The 21,222-nt window shown below is 56.4% G+C and overlaps 1 protein-coding gene across 3 annotated transcripts in view; it reads left to right on the forward strand.

The window, feature by feature from the left end:
- Positions 1-21,222, forward strand: part of HK1 (hexokinase 1) — a 75,811-nt gene that overhangs the window by 17,384 nt on the left and 37,205 nt on the right. For 2 of the 3 annotated variants that reach the window (XM_070057777.2, XM_051823226.3), the window contains one exon: positions 17,238-17,400. In XM_070057777.2, coding sequence (XP_069913878.1) covers positions 17,238-17,400 — 163 coding nt within the window. Of the gene's footprint in view, positions 1-17,237; positions 17,401-20,916; positions 20,996-21,222 lie in introns of those variants that run through there. The other variant, XM_089314988.1, reaches the window with a different exon arrangement.

A 21,222-nucleotide genomic window follows, 5' to 3' on the forward strand; every position in this document is an offset into this window, starting at 1 on the left:
TGGAGGTAGTGCGGGTGCGCCTTCGATTCACATGATCTTAAACTCTGAGGTTGTAACTCACTTATGACTCCAGGGCTCCTGGATCCTCTGGCCCCAGAACCTTGCTGGAGGAGGGTTTTGGGGCCAGAGGTTCAACCAGATAATATCATTTGTTAAGGAGATCCTGAAAAACCACATGGCTTTTTGCATCTCCCCGAGGTGCTGACCTGCCTGGTGGGTTGCGTGGCACTACATCCGTGGTGTGGTCCCCTGGAGGCTTCCTAGGCCACAGTGGGCACTTGCTCTGGTCACCCCTCAACGGTCCCCACTCCTGAGTGTGCAGATGTTGGTGGGCTACATCTGCCCTCCTGGGGCTCAGAGCTTACTGGAAACCAGCCCTTCTCACCCAGCATTCCCCCAGGCAGAGGCTGGGCAGGGGTGCAGGATTCCAAGCCCTCTGGGCTGGGCCCTGCCTGCCACCCAAGGGGAGCCCAGTGAGGGAGTTCCCCTCCCGAGGATGTGTGGGCGGCCATGATGATTCAGCCTCCGGGGCTCTGGAGAAAGACCTGGTGTCCCTTGGTCCTGCTCATCCATTTTCTTGCTGTGACCTGGAGGTGGAAGGAGGGAGGGTGGGCACTGCAGAATTAATTGCTCAGGGTGCAGACACGCACGTTTGTCTCTTCCCGGTCTGTGGGGCCCCTCGGCACTGCAGCCTCCCGGAGTAGACCCTGGGCTGACGCAGTCCGGACGTCCCACTTCGCCTCGTGGACGTGGAGCCCCGTTGTCCGGACTGTGTGTGTGTGTGTGTGTGATGTTGGTCAGCGGGTGCTGTGAAGCGGCGTCCTGTCGTGAGCTGAGTGAAGCACAGAGCACACTCTCTGGTGCTTTCTGCAGGGCGAGGAGGCACGTGTGCTCTGTGAACGGTGCCATTCATCAGGAGCCCAGACGCCTGCTGGCTCTGCAGCTGGAGGCCGGCCGCCGACCTCTCAGTAGCTTTGATGGCCTCTCGCCGGCGTCTTCCACTTGGGTTAGCCGGGTCAGCCGCGTGGAGCCTGGGGGAGGGCGAGGGATCAGTGACATCCAGAAAGGGCGGAGGGGGCCGGGCGTGTCAGACCTCGGCTTTTCAAGAAAGCCTGGGCCTTGCCTTCCTCCAGACTTGTCAGTGCGGTGGGTGGGGTCCCTGTAACCCTCCACAGCCCCTGCAAACACAGGCGTGGTTTGTGGGAGCCCTGGAGTGCTTGGTCTTGGCAAGGTGTACCGGAGGTGAACCCATGTGTTCCAGCTGCCAGAGCAAGCATTAAAAGAATAATAATAATAATAATAATAATAAACAGACCCTCCTTACCGCTTTGGGGGTGAGAGAGGTGAGAATTACAAAAAGATCAAAGCGTTTCCCGCACCTCTGGGCCAGGTGTTGTCCGGAGAGCCGGTGAGAGCCTCGCTCCTCTGAGGCTGCATTTCCTGTGCCCTGCCCCCTCACCGTGGCCGCTCCTAGGGTTTCTCCTCCTCCCGAGCCCCGTCGCTTCAGCTTGGTGGATAATTTGGGAATATCGTGAGGGAATGGACCGAGCAAGTGGGGCGGCCACACGGCGCTTTCACATCTGGCCGTGCTGCACAGCGCTCCCACGCTCCTGCTGTTCCCCGGAGAAGCCATGGGCAGCCTTTCTCCAAAAAAGACTGATTGGGCGTGACTGGGACCGTCTCTGTGTGTGTGTCTGCAGTCAGGGAGTCCTGGCTGCCAGAATTAGCCACCCAAGTCAGCACTGAGCGCCGGGGAAACCTGGCTACAGGGCTGCAGCCATGTCCCTCTGCATCCGCCAGACTGCTGGCACCTGCTTATTGATTGGAGGACGTTTGGAAGCAAATCTGATCACGGGAACTCAGCCATTTCTCTAGAAGTCTTTGAGTTCGTTATATGTGGAGTACTGCGCCGGGCCTGTAAGCCAGGCAGAAGTGGTCTCTGCTCACAAGCACACATCATTGCATGCTGTCCCGGGGTACGTGCAGAGACTGCTCTGAGAGCACCGGGTCGTGCTGCAGCCGAGGATGGGGAAGCACTCACTTAGGAACTGCTCGAAGCCGGGCTCCAGAAGTTATCTGGGGAGGGGATGCCAGTTCATCTGTTTGAGGTAGCAGGACAGGTGCCCACTGCCTTCCAGACTAATAAACAGTAACAGTGGATCTGCTGAAACCACTTCCTGTGCACAGGGTTGTGTCTGTGGTACCTGATCTTAAAGAAAGATGGGTGCACATTTTACTGATTGATGGGTTTTCATTTCAGGAAATAACATCACCCTTTGGCAGGCAGTACAAATGGTGATATTATACTTAGAAACTTTGCAAGGTGGAATTACACGGGCAATCACCCAAATGTAGTTTTGCTTTCTTTTTGAATGGTTTGTTATCTCTGCACATCCCCCAGCATTCAAGGGGTGTCACAGCAGACATCAGTTGTATGTCATGTATAGAATTGATATCACAAATGTTGCATGCACACAAATGTGCTGATATACGTGTACGCGTGTGTATGCATTCACTTGCTCTTTGGAAGAGCTCGGCAAGGTTGTCGGGAGAGGAAGCAGTGTTTCTGGGCTTCCCGGTGCTTCCTCCCCTGCAGACAGAAGGCAGAGGTTTTATTCCCCATTTAGAAACAGGGACCAGAGGCTCCCCTGGAGGAGATAAGCAGTTTTCTCAAGGTCACAAGAAAGTCAGAAATGGGATCCATGCAACTCTTCCTGTTCCCTCTGCTTCTTTCCTTTGGGAGAAAAACCTCTCTTTGTTGATTTTAATGGTTTACTTTGGAAGCTACGTTTTAAAATTCTCCCTCCACACACATCAGTCAGAAGAGTTCCAGAGCTGAGCATAGCAAATGTCCGTATATTTCCACTCGGTTTGAGAAGTTACAGACACAACTGTAAATCTGTTGCACACACAGTTGAAGCCCCTGCTAGGCCCACCTCCCGTCCCATTCATCCCATTTGCTGCTGCTTCCCCCAGAGGTGAGCTTTGTTTTGAATATCATTGCCATGCAAGATTTTATTTTTTTAAGTTTTTTTTTTTTTTTTTAATTTGAAAGAGTTACAGAGGGAGGTCTTCCATCCACTGGGTTACTCCCCAAATGGCCACAGCTGCTGGATGGACTGATCTAAAGCCAGCAGCCAGGAGCTTTTCCCGAGTCTCCCACATGGGCCCAAGGACTTGGGCCATCCTCTGTTGCCTTCCCAGGTGCATTAGCAGGGAGTTGGATTGGAAGTGGAGCAGCTGGGACTCAAACTGGTGCCCATACGGGATGCCAGCACTGCAGGCTGAGGCTTTTAGCCCGCTGTACCACAGCACCAGCGCCACCATGCAAGTTTTTCGACTGCCTTTACATATGCATGTATCAGGAAACAGTAGATGGGATTGCTGTCTGTGGTTTTCCCCTTTTGCGCATGGTGTGTACTGTGTGCATTGCAGTGTATCCTGTTACTTTGTATGGTGTTAAATGTGTGTACCTGCTGCTGTACTGTGTGCATTCTGCTGCAACTTGCTTTTTTTAAAGCGTAACATGCTCTTGAGATTTTTTTCTTGTTGATCCATGTAGCTACTTCATTCATTGAAACTGCAGCTTTTGTGTTCTTAACGTTGTATAAATACTCCACAGTTGATTTAATCTTTCTTCTTTTAATGAGCATGTGTGTTTCTTATTTTTCAAATGACAGTGCTGCAGCGGACTTTCTCTGGAACAAGCCCTTTAGCACACAAACAAACCTCTCTAGGCTGCAGGCTGCCTTGAGCTGGAAAAAGCAGGGGGAGGAGGGGTGTGCATAACCCCCGTTTGCAAGGTTTTGCCTCATGGCTGTCCTTCACGGTCTGCCCGTCATCCACACTGCCACCAGGAGCACATGCAGTTGCCAGTGCCCTGTGCCAGCCCTTGGTGTGGTCAAACCTTTGCTGATTTGCCGTAGATCATTTTTAGATTCAGCTGTTTCCATTCTCATTGCATCATTGGGGCTTAGTTTAAAATTAGAGCACTTCCTAATCTACCTGCCTTATCGACTGACCCTCGTTCCTGGCATAGGGCGTGAAGTGGGACAGCTGTCCTGGTGAGCCCCTCGCCCCACCCAGTGCTGCGGGTGGGTGCTGGGGATGGGGCAGACGCAGAGGAAGCCTGTGGCGCTGGTGCTGTGGGGGTGACTCCGTTAAACTTTTCTGGGAATTAAGCACGCCCCTGTGCTTTCTTGGCTCCTGTACTCTCCCTCTTCCTGGGAGGACCAGCCGGCCAGCCGGGCAGGGCTTATCAGCCCCCTAAACGTGCCTGGCTCCTTTCAGAGATCACTGCAGCCAGCGGCCTCTCCCAGATTACCTTCCGTAAAAGGAGAAGGAGGCTGCACCCCGCAGCGGGGAGAGCGTGCAGCCTGGCCCTCTGCAGACGGGAGCAGAGCGGGAAGTGTGGCTTGCATTTTTCTGGAGTGCCTTTGCATTCCAGGCTACAGACGCCACGCCGGGAACGCCGGGAATGGCATTGGGTGCCTACCAGATGCCTTTGCTCTCCTTACCGTGGACCTCACTTAATCATTGGTAGTAATAATCCTTCTCCAAGCCTACGTGCACGCCTGCCGCCTGCCTGCTTGTTCATTCCCCACGGTCCCCACGAGGAGGGTCCCGCTGCCATCTCCATTCTTGGATTGCCACCCTGAGACTCGATAGATAGGAAGTGGTGGAGCCTGCGTCCAGACCCATCAAGTGTGATGGCTCAGCCTGGGTTTTTAATTTTTTTTTTTTTAAACTGAGCTATAATTCCTATCGTGAGAAACTCGCCCTTTTAAAGTGCACAGTTGAAGTTTCTAATCCAGTCACAGGTTGCGCAGCCCTCACCACCATCTAATTCCAGAACGGTTCTATCATCCCCCAAAGCAGTCCCCTCCCCCTCCCTCCCTCCATCCAGATCCCAGCAACCACTAGTCTTACCTTTGTGGGATTTGCCTCTTCTGGATGCTTGCTGCAGATGCAGTCCTATAAATGCAGCTTCTTGGTGATGTAGCATAAAATTTTCAGTGTCCATCATGCTGTAGTGTGTGTCTGTACTTGGCTGCTTTCTAAGGCTGGATAATGCCCCCTGTCCCTCTGTGCCACATCCATCCAGTGGTCAGTCAGGTTGTTTCTGCCCCTTGGCTCTTAGGAACGATGCTGCCATGTGTCCTGGGTGTCCCTTCCAGGAAGCCAGACTCTGCATTTAGAGACCAGGGACCCCAGGCGGGGAAGCGACTTGCGCAGGACACCTCGCAGCCCACGAGGGATGGGGACTGCAAAACTCCCACTAGTCCCCGACTCAGAAACCTCCCTCTGCACCGCACGGCACCCGGCTCTCTTTCTCGACAGTGTAGGGAAACAGGTCTGGGGTGGGAGGCTGTGTGGGGGGTGGGTTGGGGAGTGGGCAGAGCTAGCTTGAGGGCCCCCAGGGTTCCTGAACTCAGTATCCTGCCCCTGCCCCACACATGCACCCTCACCCCCATCCCCCGAGCTCCCAGTTAGTCCGTGTGCATGGGTCCCTTCCACCTGGGAAGGAAGTCGGTCCAGTAGGGGCGTTTGCGGTGAGAAGTCTAGGCCTTGCCCTGGTTTTTGGATTTCTCTCTGGTCCCTGGCCCCAGTCCTTGTTTGCATTTACAACAGGTTGCCCGGTGGGGGCAGGACTTCCCTGTTAAGAGCCTGCTTTGCTCGCTGTAATGCCTGCTCCACTTCTGCCTGGCCACGCTGTAAGCTGCTATTGTTTTCATCCAGTGATGAACACATGGGGTTCACCACACCTCGTTTCTCTGATGTCTCCTGGTGCCTTCCAGGGTCCTGCTGGCGTGGGTAGGGGGAGTGGAGAGCTGGCCGTGGAGGCCACCACTTTCACAGAGACCCCATCGCACCAGCACAGTGCCGCACAAGACCCTGGATTTAGCTGGGTGCTTGGTGTGGGACTGGGTCCTTCCAGCAGGTGCAGACATAGGTATTTGTTTCTTCCTGCTTCTCACATGACACCTGGGAGGTGGAATGGAGGCTGTCTCAGGGGCCAGCAGGGGATAGGGAGTCCCTGACACAGGTGGGCCGCTTCTCATGCTTATAGAACCAGAACTGTGATCTGGGGCTTCAGACCCAGAGCCCTGATGCCCCCCAGCACGGCCCCTTGGCATCTGAGAAAGCGGTAGGAGCAGGAAGGTCACCTCGCCCTCCCCTGCCCACCTCCCTGAAGCAGGTTGGAAGGCCCTACACGTGGCGCACCTGGAGGAAAAGAACATTGTATTGTCTGCAAACTCAGGGACACAGAGAAGTGTCCGAACAAACAGGCCTTGCCAGATCCCCTGTTTGTTACCCCGAGGCCACAGCCCCTTTGCCCAGGTGTGCTTCTCCGTGGCTACCCACCTGCTTCAACCTCAGCACGAGCCCGACCACGGCTCGGTCCACTGTGTCTCCAGGTCATCATTTCCTGAGAAGGGTCCCTTGTCTTGGGAACCTTTTTATAAATCTGTGCCTTTTCTCTCGTGAAAGAGGCTGTCGGTTGGTGCATCCGCCACGCCACGAGCCTAAGGTGGGCAGGAGGGGGATTTCCTCCCCCTGCGGCGTGGTCTGCATTGCGGTGCCACCCTCCCCCCAGTGGACAGCATGCTCCTGGAACTGTAACCTCCAGCCCCACGTGGCTGTGAGTGCTTGAGATGAGGCAGGTCTGATTCCAGAAGTGCTAAGTGTGAAATCAATCCACCCAGGTGTTCCAGGCCTTCAGACCAGAGAATGTAAAATAGCTTGTTAATAATGATTACTTTTTTGGACAGGCAGAGTTAGATGGTGAGAGAGAGACAGAGAGAAAGGTCTTCCTTCTGTTGGTTCACCCCCCAAATGGCTGCTACGGCTGGCGCACCGCGCTGATCCGATGGCAGGAGCCAAGTGCTTTCCCCTGGTCTCCCATGTGGGTGCAGGGCCCAAGCACTTGGGCCATCCTCCACTGCCTTCCTGGGTCACAGCAGAGAGCTGGACTGGAAGAGGGGCGACCGGGACAGAATCTAGCGCCCTGACCGGGTACCGGCGCTGCAGGCGGAGGATTAGCCTAGTGAGCCGCGGTGCCGGCCATAATTACTTTTTAGCTTGGTTTTTTAAAATTTTTTTCCTAATTTTTATTTATTTATTTCTCCAGAAACCTTTTATTTAGGGAAGACAAACTTCATGCATTTCATAAGTATAGCTTTAGGAACATGGTGATTCTTCCCACTGTACCGGCCCTCCCACCCACACTCCCACGCCTCTTCCTCCTCCCTCTCCTATTTCCATTCTTATTTTTTACTAAGATAATAATGATTTAGTATTGATTACATGTTGAAATGTTTGGATATACTGGGTTAAGTAAAATACATTACTAAAGTTAAGTTCACATGGTTTCTTCTTTTAATGTGGCGACTAGAAAATTGGAAGTCATTGTGCGTGGCTTGCATTATATTCTCTTCGTATGGAGTTTGGACCAGGACGCCTGTGTTTAGAGCGTGGGTGCCTGAGGGCCCTCGTGTGGGAGGCCAGGAGGCTGGAATCCAGCACCTCTGGGGGTCCCTGCAGCTGGCGCGGGGGTGGGGGTGGAGGTGGGGGGGCGTGGAGTTCTCAGGGCCTTCGTTTCCTTCTCTGCTAGGTGGGGCAGGCAGTTCCGCCCGTGGGATACGCCCACTTGTGAAACTAGGGAACGGACGCAAAGCGCTTGGAAATCGTACAGGTGCCAGGTGTGATCACTGCCATTCACCCAGCACACAGCCGTGGAGCGGCTGGGGGATGGCCGCTCTCTGGTAACAGTAGACAGACAGCAGAGCTGTGAGCCCGGGGCCGGGGCCTGGCTCCCCACTCAGCGTTTGCTGTTGACTGTGTGGGAGCTCTCAGACCACCTGCAGTCCGTGTGGCCTGGTGCTCCTGTGCCCACCATAGGTGAGGGCAAGAGGGCAGCTTTCAGTATTGCTGTGTTACTGTGTTACGCAGACGTGGGAGTGCCCAAGGTCACAGAGAGGCCGTGCTGCAGCCTCATCGGCTCCACTGCTACAGCCACAGCCCACGGGGTCTGTTTGGTTGCCTCGCAGTGAAGGCAACCACTCTGCTGCAGTGGAGTGCAGTGGAGGATGGCCCAAGTGCTTGGGCCCTGCACCCCATGGGAGGCCAGGATAAGTACCTTGCTCCTGCCATCAGATCAGCGCGGTGCGCCAGCCGTAGCAGCCATTTGGGGGGTGAACCAACGGAAGCCTCTGCTGCAGGCCCAATCCTCCGGTCTGCAGGGATCCGAACATTGGGAATTGTGAGCCTGGAGGCTGGCTTGTCCCTGGCCCAGGGCAAGGAGGAGGCAGAGAATTAGCCTGTTGTTCCTACCCCACCGCATTCCAGGGCTGTGCAGTTCCACTGCAGGGACCTGGAGGCTCCTTAACTTTCAGAGCAGAGTGCAGTGCCACAGCTTTGGGCTGGGCCACACTCACCGGCCTGGAAGCTCCTGTTAGTGGGTGCCTGGGCACGGCGTCAGGGCCTCACAGTGGTCCCCCAGCAAGAAGAGTCGTCAGGGCCTCACAGTGGTCCCCCAGCAAGAAGAGTCTGGGGAGAAAGGGGAGGGGCTGGGTTTGGAGTCAGAGCTGGGGCTGCCCTGGTTGCTGGGTGCCTGGGTGTATTGCTTACCTGTGGAGCCCCAGGGTCCTGTGTCCTCAGACGGGGTGGATGAGGCCTCCTTACAGGCGGTGTGGATTTGGGTCAGGGTAGGTTGACATGGCTAGCATGGGCCCTGTCCTAGAGCCTCAGTTTCCCCATCAAGAGTGAGACTGGGGTCGGCGCTGCGGCTCAATAGGCTAATCATCCACCTTGCGGCGCCAGCACACCAGGTTCTAGTCCCAGTCGGGGCTCCGGATTCTGTCCCGGCTGCCCCTCTTCCAGGCCAGCTCTCTGCTGTGGCCAGGGAGTGCAGTGGAGGATGGCCCAAGTGCTTGGGCCCTGCACCCCATGGGAGACCAGGAGAAGCACCTGGCTCCTGCCATCGGATCAGCGCGGTGCGCCAGCCGCAGCGCACTGGCTGCGGCGGCCATTGGAGGGTGAACCAACGGCAATAGGAAGACCTTTCTCTCTCTCTCTCTCTCTCTCTCTCTCACTGTCTACTCTGCCTGTCAAAAATAAAAAATAAAAATAAAAATAAAAAATAGTGAGACTGGGACCAACGCCATGGCGCACTAGGTTAATCCTTCCCCCGCAGCGCCGGCATCCTATATGGGCGCCAGTTCTGGTCCCAGTTGCTCCTTTTCCAGTCCAGCTCTCTGCTGTGGTCTGGGAAAGCAGTGGAGGATGGCCAGGTGCTTGGGCCCATGCACCTGCATGGGAGGCTAGGAGGAAGCACCTGGCTCCTGGTTTTGGATCAGCACAGCTCCGTTGCGGCCATTTGGGGAGTGAATCAACGGAGGGAAGACCTTTCTCTCTGTCTCTCCTTCTCACTGTCTGTAATTCTTCTTCTTCTTCTTTTTTTTCTTTTATTTTTGACAGGCAGAGAGGACAGTGAGAGAGAGAGAGAGACAGAGAGAAAGGTCTTCCTTTTGCCATTAGTTCACCCTCCAATGGCCGCCGTGGCCGGCGCATCGCGCCGATCCAAAGCCAGGAGTCAGGTGCTTCTCCTGGTCTCCCATGCGGGTGCAGGGCCCAAGCACTTGGGTCATCCTCCACTGCACTCCCGGGCCACAGCAGAGAGCTGGCCTGGAAGAGGGGCAACCGGGACAGAATCCAGCTCCCTGACCGGGACTAGAACCCGGTGTGCTGGCGCCGCAAGGCGGAGGATTAGTCTATTGAGCCACGGCGCTGGCTTGTCTGTAATTCTACCTGTCAAATAAATAAAAAGAAAGAAATAGAAGGCTGAAAATTAAAAAAAAAAAAAAAAGTGAGACTGTCACTTGGGGCAGACACTGGCATTCTGTTTAAGAAGCTGCATGGACGCCCGCATCCCATATCAGAGTGCCTGAGTTCGAGTCCTGCTCCGTCTTCCTGCTTCCCGTTAATGCAGACTCTGGGAGGCAGCAGTGATGCCTCAAGTACCTGGGTCCTTACTTGGATTGAGGTCTTAGCTCTGGGCTTTGGCCTGGACTAGCCCTGGCTGTTGTGGTCATTTGGGAAGTGAACTAATGAATGAGAAATCTCTCTGTCCATCTTTCAAATAAATGAAATAAATAAAAAAATTTAAAAAGCACAACTCGCAAGCATGGGGATTTCGTCTTCCTTCTGATTTGTGTGTTATCAGATGTAGCAGTTGGTGGGTAGTCCATGTTCATGGAAACAGCCAGGGTTCAGAAGCATTTACAGAATGCTGGGTGGGGCACTGGGACAGCAGAATGGAGCTGGAGAAAGAGTCTGGGATACAGGGACCTCCCCAGCACGGTGACTGTGAGTGCCTGGGGCACGGCTTTTGCTTGAATGATGTTCACATGTGATCTTCCCTGAGGGCCTCTGCTGTGGAATTCGTTTTCCCAAACACATTTCCTCCTAGTGACTTTCAGGCAGTTCAGAGAGCTCTGGGATCCTGATTATTTTAGGGATTTGCAGCCCTTGTGTTCCTCTGGACGGTAGTCGTTAATTGGAGATATTGTGACGGGAAGGAGGGCTTAGAAACGCCTGGAACTCACCACACCTCAGAGAGAGGCTGAAGTTCGGGGCTGGGGCATGGAGAAGGGCTGGGCTATTCGGGGAAGAGTCGGTGCCTGGGCCTTATCTGAACCAGCAAACCCTTGGAGACCTCCCACCAGAGGCCTCCCGCCCAGCCCAGCCCAGCAGCACACAAAGGGACCGGAAGACATGGCCCCTGCCCTCCTGGTACTCACAGGCTAGCTGGAGGCGTGCACCATGTGTGTGTCCCTGAAGCCCCCAGGAGAGGCACCTGTCACGCCATGTCCCCTGGGGCAGTTGGACTCACCTGTGTTGGACACCTAGGTCAGAGGGGATGTGGAGGAGAGGAGTGGACTGTGTGGGCGGGGCGGATCATGGCTGGTGCTCTGGGCAAGGTGAGTTGGGAAGAGGAGGGGGTGGGGGACGGAGAGGCCAGCAGGTGGTGGCTCTGGGAGAAGGCCTTTTAGGGGTCAAGAGCTACTGTCGGACTGGCAGCGGGGAGGGGGTGCCGGGAGGAAGTGGTTGCTGGGGGGACCCCACCAGGTCACAGAGGTCTTGCTTGGAGTCACTTCCCTCCCTGTTTAGAGATAGGCTGCTGAGAGCACAAGGGAAACTGGGTTCCCCCCTGCCACCCGCAGCGGCGGGGGAGCTGGGAGAGAGGGAAACCGGAAGAGCCACATGCAGGCAGGAAGGGGTTGGGAGGCCCTGGCTGGCGCAGGCCACCACGGAGGATCTGGCTGAGCCGGGGCCTTCAGCTTACTGTGGCTTGTGAACTTCCTTCCTAAGACTGGGTGGGAGAGGAGAGGGGTGGGTGGACAGCTTGTCATGGGTCTGGTTCCCAGTAGCGGGCAGAGTGGGGCCTCCGCGTCTTCCTGGCGTGGCGTGTGCTCTCTACATGCGCAGGGAGCCACGTGGCTTCCGCACTGATGCCTCCCATGATCCCGGGTCTCCCCAGGGTCTCCCCAGACTGAGAGGAAAGAGCCTGGGCCTTGGGGAATGTGGTGTCTGCCCCAGTCCTCTAGCTGGCTAGCCGGTCACTGTGGCAGCGGAGGAACCTCTCTGGCCTCTGAATTTTCCTCGGGGCCTTAGAGGTAATGCTGCACGCCCGGCTTCTGCAGACCAGATGGTGTCGGGGGCACCCTGGGGAAGTGCGCACCGTGGGGAGAGCTTCACGGAGCACAGTCCCAGGAACACACCCACCTGATGCATGGGAAGACTGGCGTCCAGGGGCCTGGCAAGGCCACAGTCCAGTGCACAGGTCTCTGTTTCCACACTGAAGCAGGCAGGGTGGCCGTCAGTGCCCACACCGTCTTAGTTCCCAGAGGACTTAGGAAGATGGAGGTGAGGGTTCAAAGGAGAAAGTGTTTATCATTTATTTCTCTAAATTCAAAACCCAATCTCTGTAGGTGTGTTTGGTTAGGTAGGAAAACAGTGGTGGAAGTTAAAGAAGGGGTTTCTCTGGGGAAATTGAGGGGGAGAACACTTAATTTTTACTTCTGTGCATTGGTGTGCTGATTATTTTTATACTAAGTATATGTCACTTACTTTAAAAAAAAGTGCAAATATTTTGCAGGGATTTTACTGGAATCTTTCATTTGCCATAATTTCTGGCATGCTGCTACCTTCTTTTAATTTTGTCTTCAACAAAGCGGGTCAGTAACATTTGTGGTAGAAGTAGTTTTTTAGATCTTTAGGTAAAAAGAGTAGCAGGCACGTGGGTATGTCTCTAGGCAGGGTGGGAGAAAGGAAGTGATACCGAATGCTTCCTTGTTTTTGGCTTGCTGTTAAAACCCTCCCCCTGTCCCTCCAAGGCAGAGGGACTACTTCTCCATCTTAAAAGTGAGGAAAGCGGGACACAGAGAGGTTAAGTGACTGTCCACAGTCACACAGCTAATAATCGGGCACATCCTGGATATGGGCCTAGCTGTTTACCCACAGCCCTGTGTTTTCTCCACTGTTTGAGAGATAATGAACGTGTTTAAGGAGAAGCCCTGAATGAAGGGTTAGGAGATCTGGATTCTGGGCTCAGCTGCCACTTACAAACCCTGTGATTCCATGTGAGTCATGGCTTTCCGTTTCCTCTCTTACTAAAATGGAGGTAATGGGATCTTTCCTGGAGAGAGGGACCGAGGCACCTGCCGTGTGCTCGCCACTCGGCATCTGTGAGCTCGCTGAGGTATGATGGGATCACACACAAAGGATCTTCTGGAAGCTCACGGAAAATGCAGTTTATGGAAAAACTACGCGTGGATTTCAAAAATCTTTTGCACCCAAACTGACCGCTTCATGCTATTTCCATGAACTTTTGGGAGGACTCCTATGTGTCGACAGCAGGGCCCTCCGCAAGCCTGAGCTGAGGATTTGATACAAGCACACAAGGACCCGGCCTCTCCTGGGTCTGAGTCCCCGTCCCGTGCCTGCCCTGGAGCTGGTGCCCTTGACCTTTCACCGCTGGCTCCCGGCTTGCCTTTGCCCGGGAAGTGTCTCGCTTGAAAAGTTGTTTGGAAGTCCTGCGTGGAGCAGCGTCCGTCACGCCTGTTGCTCTGCCCTATCCTTGATCCTCACGGGAGAGCAGACAGGAGAGGGAGTGACATTTTCCACGGCCAAGCCCCTTCCACAGGGTCGCCGGTGGTCACAGCGCCTCCTGCCACAGCTGGCTTGCTCACTTGGGCATGTCTCGTCTTGAATTTGTGTTTTGTGCATGTTCCTTTGGGAGCAGGAGGGGAATGTGAGATCGGGCGCAGACCTGTCTGGGTTTAGCCCAGTGGCGGGCAGGCAGGTTCCCTCTTGGGTGGACGGCTTGGCCAGGCTGTGTTCCTTCTGCTGCAGGGCACTCCCCTGGGGTCAAGCTTGGGGAGCTGCTGTGAGCTCCAGGGCCCTCTTGAGCCCAAAAAGGACGAGTATCTGGACAGAGTTTGGGCCGGAGTGCCTGCCTGCTGCGGCCGGCTTGGCCCCTCGCCACAGCAAGGAGACCCGCTCTATTGACGGTGGGAGAGGTCCATGTCCCGGCGAGAGCCTGCACGGCCCAGTCTGGCGTGGGGCATCTGGTGGCTGGCACCTCCCCCACCCCCTGGGCTGACCCAGTCCTACACGCTCAGATCAAGCAGTGAGCAGTTGAGGGCTCAGGGCTTCTGGGAGCCTTGCCTTAGGACAGATGTTCCAAAGGCCAAGGCTTGGGGTGGAAGCTCCCAGAAGAGGTGCTGTGCTGGCCTCCCCACCCCCAAGCGCAGGGTTGGACGCTCTGGGCCCCAGTGTTTGACCAACAGGGTGGTGGTTTGGAGGCAGCCCCTGAAGGGGAGGGGCAGGCTTGTGAAAGTGGGAGTGTGTAGGGGGCAGAGAGGGGGGAGAGGAGAGGAAGAGTTCTGGAATGGCCGTGCCCAGGGCAGAGCGGGGCGCTGGGAGGTCGCCAGCCTCTCTTGCTGGTTTCCTGCAGAGCGCGGAGATGCAGCAGTGACTGCCCCGTGCCCTCCTCCCCTCCACCTGCCTCCCGTTCTCCGTCTCTCCTTCCTAGGAGGACGCGCTGGCCCGGCCAGTGCCAGCAGGTGCTCTGAACGAGGGCAAAGGCCCCTCGTTTGGGGAGGTGCCGGGTGCCCGGGGAGTTTCCTGCAGGTATCTCATGGTGAGCTTCTCTCTGGCGCTAACAGCTGAGTCCCGCTCCTGTGGGTGCTGCCTGGCCAGTCCAGCCAGGCTCAGGCCCTCCCTGGCCTGCAGAGGGGCTTCCCGCACTCGTCACGGGAGGTTGTACCCCTGGATGACTCATGAACCTGAACAAGAGGAGGAAAGTCCTCCCCCTAGAAGCTCGGGGGTGGGCTCTCCTGTGTCCCTGGCTCGTGTTTGCATTTGGATTCTGCTGGAGCTGTTGGATTCATTGGACTCTGTTGGAGCTGCCCCTTGAGTTGGGAGGGAGGCTGACTGTGGAGCTGTGGGGAGCCCGCCTTTTCCAGAAGATTCTTCCTGTCCAGGTGGAAAGCCGCACAGCTTTACTTGAGCCTGCCCTCTGCAGAGTAGGGGAACCAGCCTTCCCCAAGGGGTGGGGACGGTTGCACTGAGGAGCCCCAGGCTCACAGGCACGAGGCCTCACTCCCCTGGCTGTGTGCTTTGAACCCATCGTCCCTTAGTGTTCAGGGGCCTCAGTTTCTGCATCTGTAAAATGGGGGCAGGTGACATGCCATACCACACGTGGAAGTACTTGCTGCACTACAACCCACAGTGTAGTTACGAAGTCTGACGGCAGCATCCGGCGTTATCTGCATTCCTCCTTCGTGCCAGGCAGCTGGGTGACTTCCAAAGGTCTGGCCAGCACTTCCTCGCCCTGGGGAAGCCCGCGGTGTCAGGGGAGGTGATGCCCGCAATGCCACGGGGAGGGTGGTCGTTGGAGCGTGTGCAGGACACCTGCAGACAGCTTGGTCTTTCAGAAGCACAGCCTCGTCCTTTTGCCCCCACCAGAGCCGTCTGGTCTCTGTGTGGCTCGTCAGGCCCCACGCGGGACGCAGCTCTCGCCGTCTGTCTGGTTGTCTCACGTCGGTTTGATGCGTTGTGGCTTCATGTCTGCTCATCTCACAGGCCACCCTCCCTTGCCTCTGGCCCTCACACGCTCTTGCTCGTGCCTGGACGCACCCTCCGGCCTCGCCGCTTTGGGAAGCCTCCTCTTACAGGCTCTTTTGTGCCCGCCGTGTCACTGCCCCGCGAGACTGAGTGTGCCGGGATGGCGAAGGCTGCTGACCTGGTGCTGCCAGCCCCGGGGCCGAACATGGTGTCTGCTCCCGGGGCCGTGATGCTGGCAGCTTCTATCCCAGCATGCAGTGGTTTCTGACCGTCTGTGCCTGACTGTATTGTGAGGAGGGAAGGAGAGGGCGGGTGGGGTAGTGACTGGGAGTGGGGGCAGGGATCAGCTGGCCCCAGGGGACGTGGGCAGAGTCCTGTGAGCACCATGATTGTCCACAAGGCAGAGGACAGGCAGGGCCTGGGGGAGCATCATGCATGGAGACCAGCGAGGAGGGGCTGCCAGGAGTGAGGTTTGCAGAGGTAAGCTTCGGACTCTGCGTCCTTGAGCTGGGACGATCAGCCACCCTGAAACGGGAGCGTGAGATGCCGTGCAGAAGCAAGTCAGAGTCAAGGGCTTCTCGGCCTCACTGGGTCATGAATCTGCCTCTCCATGTGCCAGGAGCCGCCTGCATGCAAGACTGCATGCTGGGCACCGGGGAGGTCGAGCCCGGCCCCCGGAAGGCCAGGTGAACGGAGCGCAGGGTTAACTCCAGCTTGACGCACTTGGCCATCAGCAAGAGGAGGCGACATTTGATCTAAACTTAAAGGGGGAGAGAAGGAAGGGAATTGCAGGGAGAGTGACAGCAGAAGCTGGGAAATCTGGGGCACCTCCCAGTGCTGGGAGAGGTAGTTTGGCCTGAGTTCAGAGCGCAGGAGTCACCTGCAAGGGGTAGGTGGGTCCGTCCAGGGGAGGCATGGAGAGGCATCGCGAGGCTTGGGCAGTGAATGACCAGGGCTGCACTTCGAAGACCCAGTGTGGCCGAGATGTAGAGGGCAGGTTTTGGGAACCAGACTAAAGGTGGAAAACCCTTACAGTGGACGAAGCACTGGTGATCCGAGGGTGTGGTTCCAGGCTTTCCAAGCTGCAGAGGGCTGGAAAGGTGAGGTGAAAGGGCTTCCAACAGGTGCACAAGGACAGTGCCCGAGGACAGGTGTCGGGCCCAGTGCCAGGCAAATCAGATGGAGAGAATAAAGGGGAAGATGCTCCGAGGAGCAGCCAGTGGCGACCTGGGAGGCTTGAGGTTGGGAGCCTGGGTGCTTGCAGGAGCACAGGGCATCCAGGAAGAGAACCAGTTTGTGTTGGCTCGGGTGTGTTTCTGTTTGGAGGTCCCTGGCACACAGACCCTGCACTTGGGTGTGGGAGCCTAGGGGCTTTCTCCATACATCCTGAAGGTGGCATTGGGGTCTTCAGGCTCTGGACCTGCTGTCTCATGTTCCCTGAAGGGTTCTGGCCTTGTGGCCACCATTTGTACCTTCCGGGAAGTCACACCCGCGGAAACCCAGCAGCACCGCTGTCGCACTTGGATACAACAGGTGTTGTTTTGGAGTGCTTACAGTGTCCTGAGTTCCTCTCTAGCTCGCTTGACCTCACAGGGTCCTGTGAACGAGCCGATTTATCATCTCAGTTTGTCACTTGGTGGAAGTAAAATCCATGTCGTTGTTAGGCAGTGAGGGGTGGGGTTTGAGCCCCGGAGTCCTTGTTCTTCACCTCTGATCCACATGTCCACACCCCTCACAGCGGGAAGGAGGCTTGAAGTGTGTCTGGGGCTGGAGGAAACCTGCCTGCACTATAAACTCGGGCTTGCAGGGTTGTGCCGTGCAGTCCTTAAGGGTTGGAAAGGACCCTGAAGATGTCCAGAGCCTTTTGCGGGGGCGGAGCTCTGGGGCTCAGAGCATCTGCAAGTCCGCTACGGGTGACATGGCTGGTGGAGGTCGAATGGCCTCCCCTCGTGTTACTTGCCAGCCTGGGTGCTCCGGGGCCCGCAGCAGCCGGCTTGTCCTGAGCAGGCAGGTTCCTCGGCCTGCTCTTCCTCGTCCAGCCAGGCTGGGGCCGCAGCCGCCTGCCTGACCCTCAGCCTCACTGTCCCTTCTCATCCTTTGCCCAGATTGACAAGTATCTCTACGCCATGCGGCTCTCCGATGAAACTTTGGTAGATATCATGACTCGCTTCAAGAAGGAGATGAAGAATGGCCTCTCCCGGGATTTTAACCCAACAGCCACAGTCAAGATGTTGCCAACGTTTGTAAGGTCCATTCCTGATGGTTCCGGTGAGTCTCTCAGCCAGAGATTGGGCTCTGACGCCTGACTGTTCTGGGCGGCCACCCCTCCCGCTTTCCTTTGCTCATTCATTCATTCACTCACTCTCACTCACCCCTTCATTCATTCTGTCCACCTGTTCTCCCATCCATCCATCATCCACCCACTCACCCATCCATCCATCCACCCAGCCACCCAGCCAACCTGTGTCTGCAGGGCATCTGGGACGTGCCAGGCATGGCTGGACCAGGCCGACCGCCTGATGGCCCGACTGCCCAGTGGCTTGTGGGACTTGGGAAGTGCAGTGTTGGTGGGTTTTGCTCTTCTGAGCATGAAAAGCCTTGGAATAAATGGAGAATTCCCTTCAGGCGAGTCTCTCCATCAGGGCACCAAGGTCTCCCTCCCTTCGGTACTCCAGAGAAGTAACCATCCTAGTGGCCAGGTGGGCCTTGGACTCAAGGAGGGGCTTCAAGTCCCCATTTGAGCAGATTTCATCGACGCTGAATCCAGGTAGCCCTGACGTGGAGGAAGGGAGAGACGAGGTGGAATTAAAAAATTGAAAAATCCCCTGAGTCTGCATCCCTGAGACTCGTGCCCACAGCGGGGGGTGCAGGGGTCAGTGTGGGGTGTCACTGTCCGCCCCCTCCAGGAGTGGCATCGGTCCCTGCTTGGGACAGACAGAAGCCAGGAGGGTCAGCTCTGCTCTGCTCAGCCAAGCATACTTGTTAGTTTGCAGAGGTGGGTGTGGTGCCTGCCCCAGCTCAGCGCAGTCCCGCGAGACCCTCTGACGGGCTGGCTGGAGCTGTGCTCCGTGCTGTGGCTGGGCTTTGCTGGCCGTGTGTGGCTGGGAGGATGTCGTATGCGCCTCCTGAGTGTGATCCTTGTGCACTCAGCCCTGCTGTTCTTCCCTGCTCTGCAGGAGCTGCTAAAAGCAGTCATTTAAATCTTGTTTAAAGCGCTTGAGTGCAGCCTGCACTGTAGACACCAGAAAGACTGACGCAGCTATACTTACGCTCAAAAGACACCGCTGAGGGCCAGCCTGCCCGGCAGACCGGCCGCAGTGGGACAGCCCTGCTCTGCCTGCCGCCAGCCTTCCCAAGGCCTGGGTGCAGCTGTGATGCCGACAGCGCGTGCGTGCTCTTCACTCTGTGGCCTCGGGTCCGCGTGCTGCACTCGCCTCGGCCTTTGTGTCTCTGGTGTTTCTTTGACCCTTGACTCATCACTGTGCCTTGCTCCTCTGGTTACCTTTGAGGGGCTGGTTACAGCGCTTCAGCTATTTAAGAACTCCTGCAAAGTGGCCAGCGCTGTAGCACAGCGTGTTAAAGTCCTGGCCTGCAGCGCTGGCATCCCATATGGGTCCCGGTTCGAGTCCTGGCTGCTCCACTTTCTATCCAGCTCTCTGCTGATGGCATGAGAAAGCATTAGGAGATGACCCAGGTGCTTGGGCGCCTGCACCCACGTGGGAGACCCAGAAGAAGCTCCTGGCTCCTGGCTTCAGATGGGCTCAGCTCCAGCCTTTGTAGCCATCTGGGGAGTGAACCAGCAGATGGAAGATGCCCCCCCCCCTTCTGTAACTGTCTGTCAAGTAAATTTAAATCTTAAAAAAAAAAAAAAAAGAACTCCTAAGAGGAGAGCTGGCCACCAGAGAGACCGCAGTGTGGTGTCCCTGGGGTATGTTCTTGTGTCTCTGGCTAGGGACAGACACTGCCGGCTCTGCTTTATCCCAGCTGGGTGGTACCTGCGTCCAGGAGCACTGGAGCCTTTCTAGGATTGGTGGAATTCCCCAGCAGGGGTGGGGCTGTGTCCACTCCCAGCCAAGGGACAAGGAACTGGGAAGGGATTGGGTGTAGGCAGCGCCAGGAGAGCTCCTGCTTTGGCTTTGCTTGGGCGACTCTGATCCCTGGGTGCCTGGCCGGGGGCAGCTACACGGGAGGAGATGGTGCCTCCCCCTTCCTCGTGACCCTGCTCTCCAGTCAGCTCGCCCTACCTCCTCCCCCTCAAGACCCTGTGTCAGCAGGGGCTGCTCCCCGCACTCTTTGCACACACACAACTTCCAGGATTGAGGGTCTCCACATGGGAGCCAAGTCCTCTGATAATCGAGCCACTTGCCCCCTCAGCCGCTCCTTAGAGCAAGGCCCGGGGCTCAGGCTCGTTCTGCAAGCCCCTCTTAGAGAGCCACAGCAGCAGCAGTGGACCAAAGGCCCTGGGCAGGGCTGTGGGAGAGAAGCCCGCGTCGCCTGGTCCACCTTTCCCCAGCACCTGCTGGCGCATTGCATCCATTCTCCGTCTGTCTGTGATGTGAGCTCTGAAACCAGCACCGTGCGCTATATGAATCACTTGTAAAATTGCTGTGGGTGGCTTTGTTTCTTTGTTCGTGTTACATAAAATAATGCCATCTGTCAGTGCATGGAGTCTCCGCTGTGCCGGCAGGTGTGGCTACATGCCTGTGATCCCGTGATCTGGCTGGCAGGTGTGCTTACACGCCTGCGTTCTGATCCCCGATCAGAGGCTTGTGGGGCCAGAGTCAATAGCCGGGGCTCCTGCTGCCTCTGAGCCTCTTCTTCTCCAGGGCTGATAGGGCCCCTCGGGAGCATGGGCTGCTGCTGAGAGCACAGGGCAGAGGAGGGGGGAAGTACAACCAAAGCCCCCCACAGCAAGGGCCACCCTCCTCATGCAGAGAGCCTGGGTCGGCCTGTGCTCAGCCCCCTTCTCCCCTTCCCAGACCTCTCTCCTGTGTTAATGTCCCAGGGCCATCATAACAAGGGGCCACAAACTTTTTTTTTTTAAAAGATTTATTTATTTATTTGAGAGGCACAGGCAGAGAAAGGTATCTTTCATATGCTGGTTCACTCCCCAAATGGCTGTAAGAGCCGGAGCTGGGCCAATCAAGCCAGGAACCAGGAGCTGATTCTGGGTCTCCTACGCAGGTGCAGGGGCCCAAGCAATTGGGCCATCTTCCATTGCCTTTCCAGGCCATTAGCAGGGAGCTGGATCAGAAGTGGAACAGCCGGGATTCGAACCAGTGCTTATATGGGATGCTGTCGCTGCAGGCAGAGGCTTAACCTACTGTGCCACAGCGCCGGCCCTGTGGTTTTAACAACAGAAATGCATCGTCTCACAGTTCTGGAAGCTGGAAGTCCAGAATCAAAATAAAATGGCCATGCTCCTTCTGGACTCTGAGTGGAGCCTTCCTCGCCCCTCCCAGCTTCTGGCTGGGGGTGCCCGCCCTCGCTGTGCCCTGCCCACAGCGCCACCCGTCCAGGGCCTGCCCCTTCCCCTCCCGCTGCTCTGTTCCTGGATCATCCAGGACCCAGCAGTCTGGGTGGAACCAGGCCGTGGGTCTCCTTAGGAGGAAGTTCACAGCGCGTTTCTTCCTGAAACGTTAATCACGGCTTCGCTGCATAGTAATTACTCAGCCTCAGAGTCAGTGGTAATCCCAAAGCACAGAGCAGGGATGGAGCCACCCTGGAGGGAGCTGCTGGGGAGACGCGCCCCGGCCTGCCAGGGAGGAGCAGGCCTTTCCCTTCCCGCCGGCCTTGGCCTGCGCCGGACGCAGGCCTTGAGAACTGCTCATTTTCCGGAGGCATCTCCGAGAACATCTGATAAGTACGTCTGATAGCACCTCAGCCGTTTTTTATTAACTTTTATCCCTTTGGACATTTACTATGAGTGGCATGGTTTTTTTTTTTTTTCTATTCTTGTGAGTAATCCATATAATAATTTTTTAAAAATATGTATCTGCAGGGGAGGGTGACACAGAGAAAGGGGGGCCAGGGGAGATCCATCCCCGAATGGCTGCAATGGTGTGTGTTGGGGGAGGGGAGTTGGGTGAG

This window comes from Oryctolagus cuniculus, chromosome 15, assembly GCF_051225735.1.
Source record: "Oryctolagus cuniculus isolate XC-2025 breed Fujian yellow rabbit chromosome 15, ASM5122573v1, whole genome shotgun sequence".
Taxonomy (NCBI): domain Eukaryota; kingdom Metazoa; phylum Chordata; class Mammalia; order Lagomorpha; family Leporidae; genus Oryctolagus; species Oryctolagus cuniculus.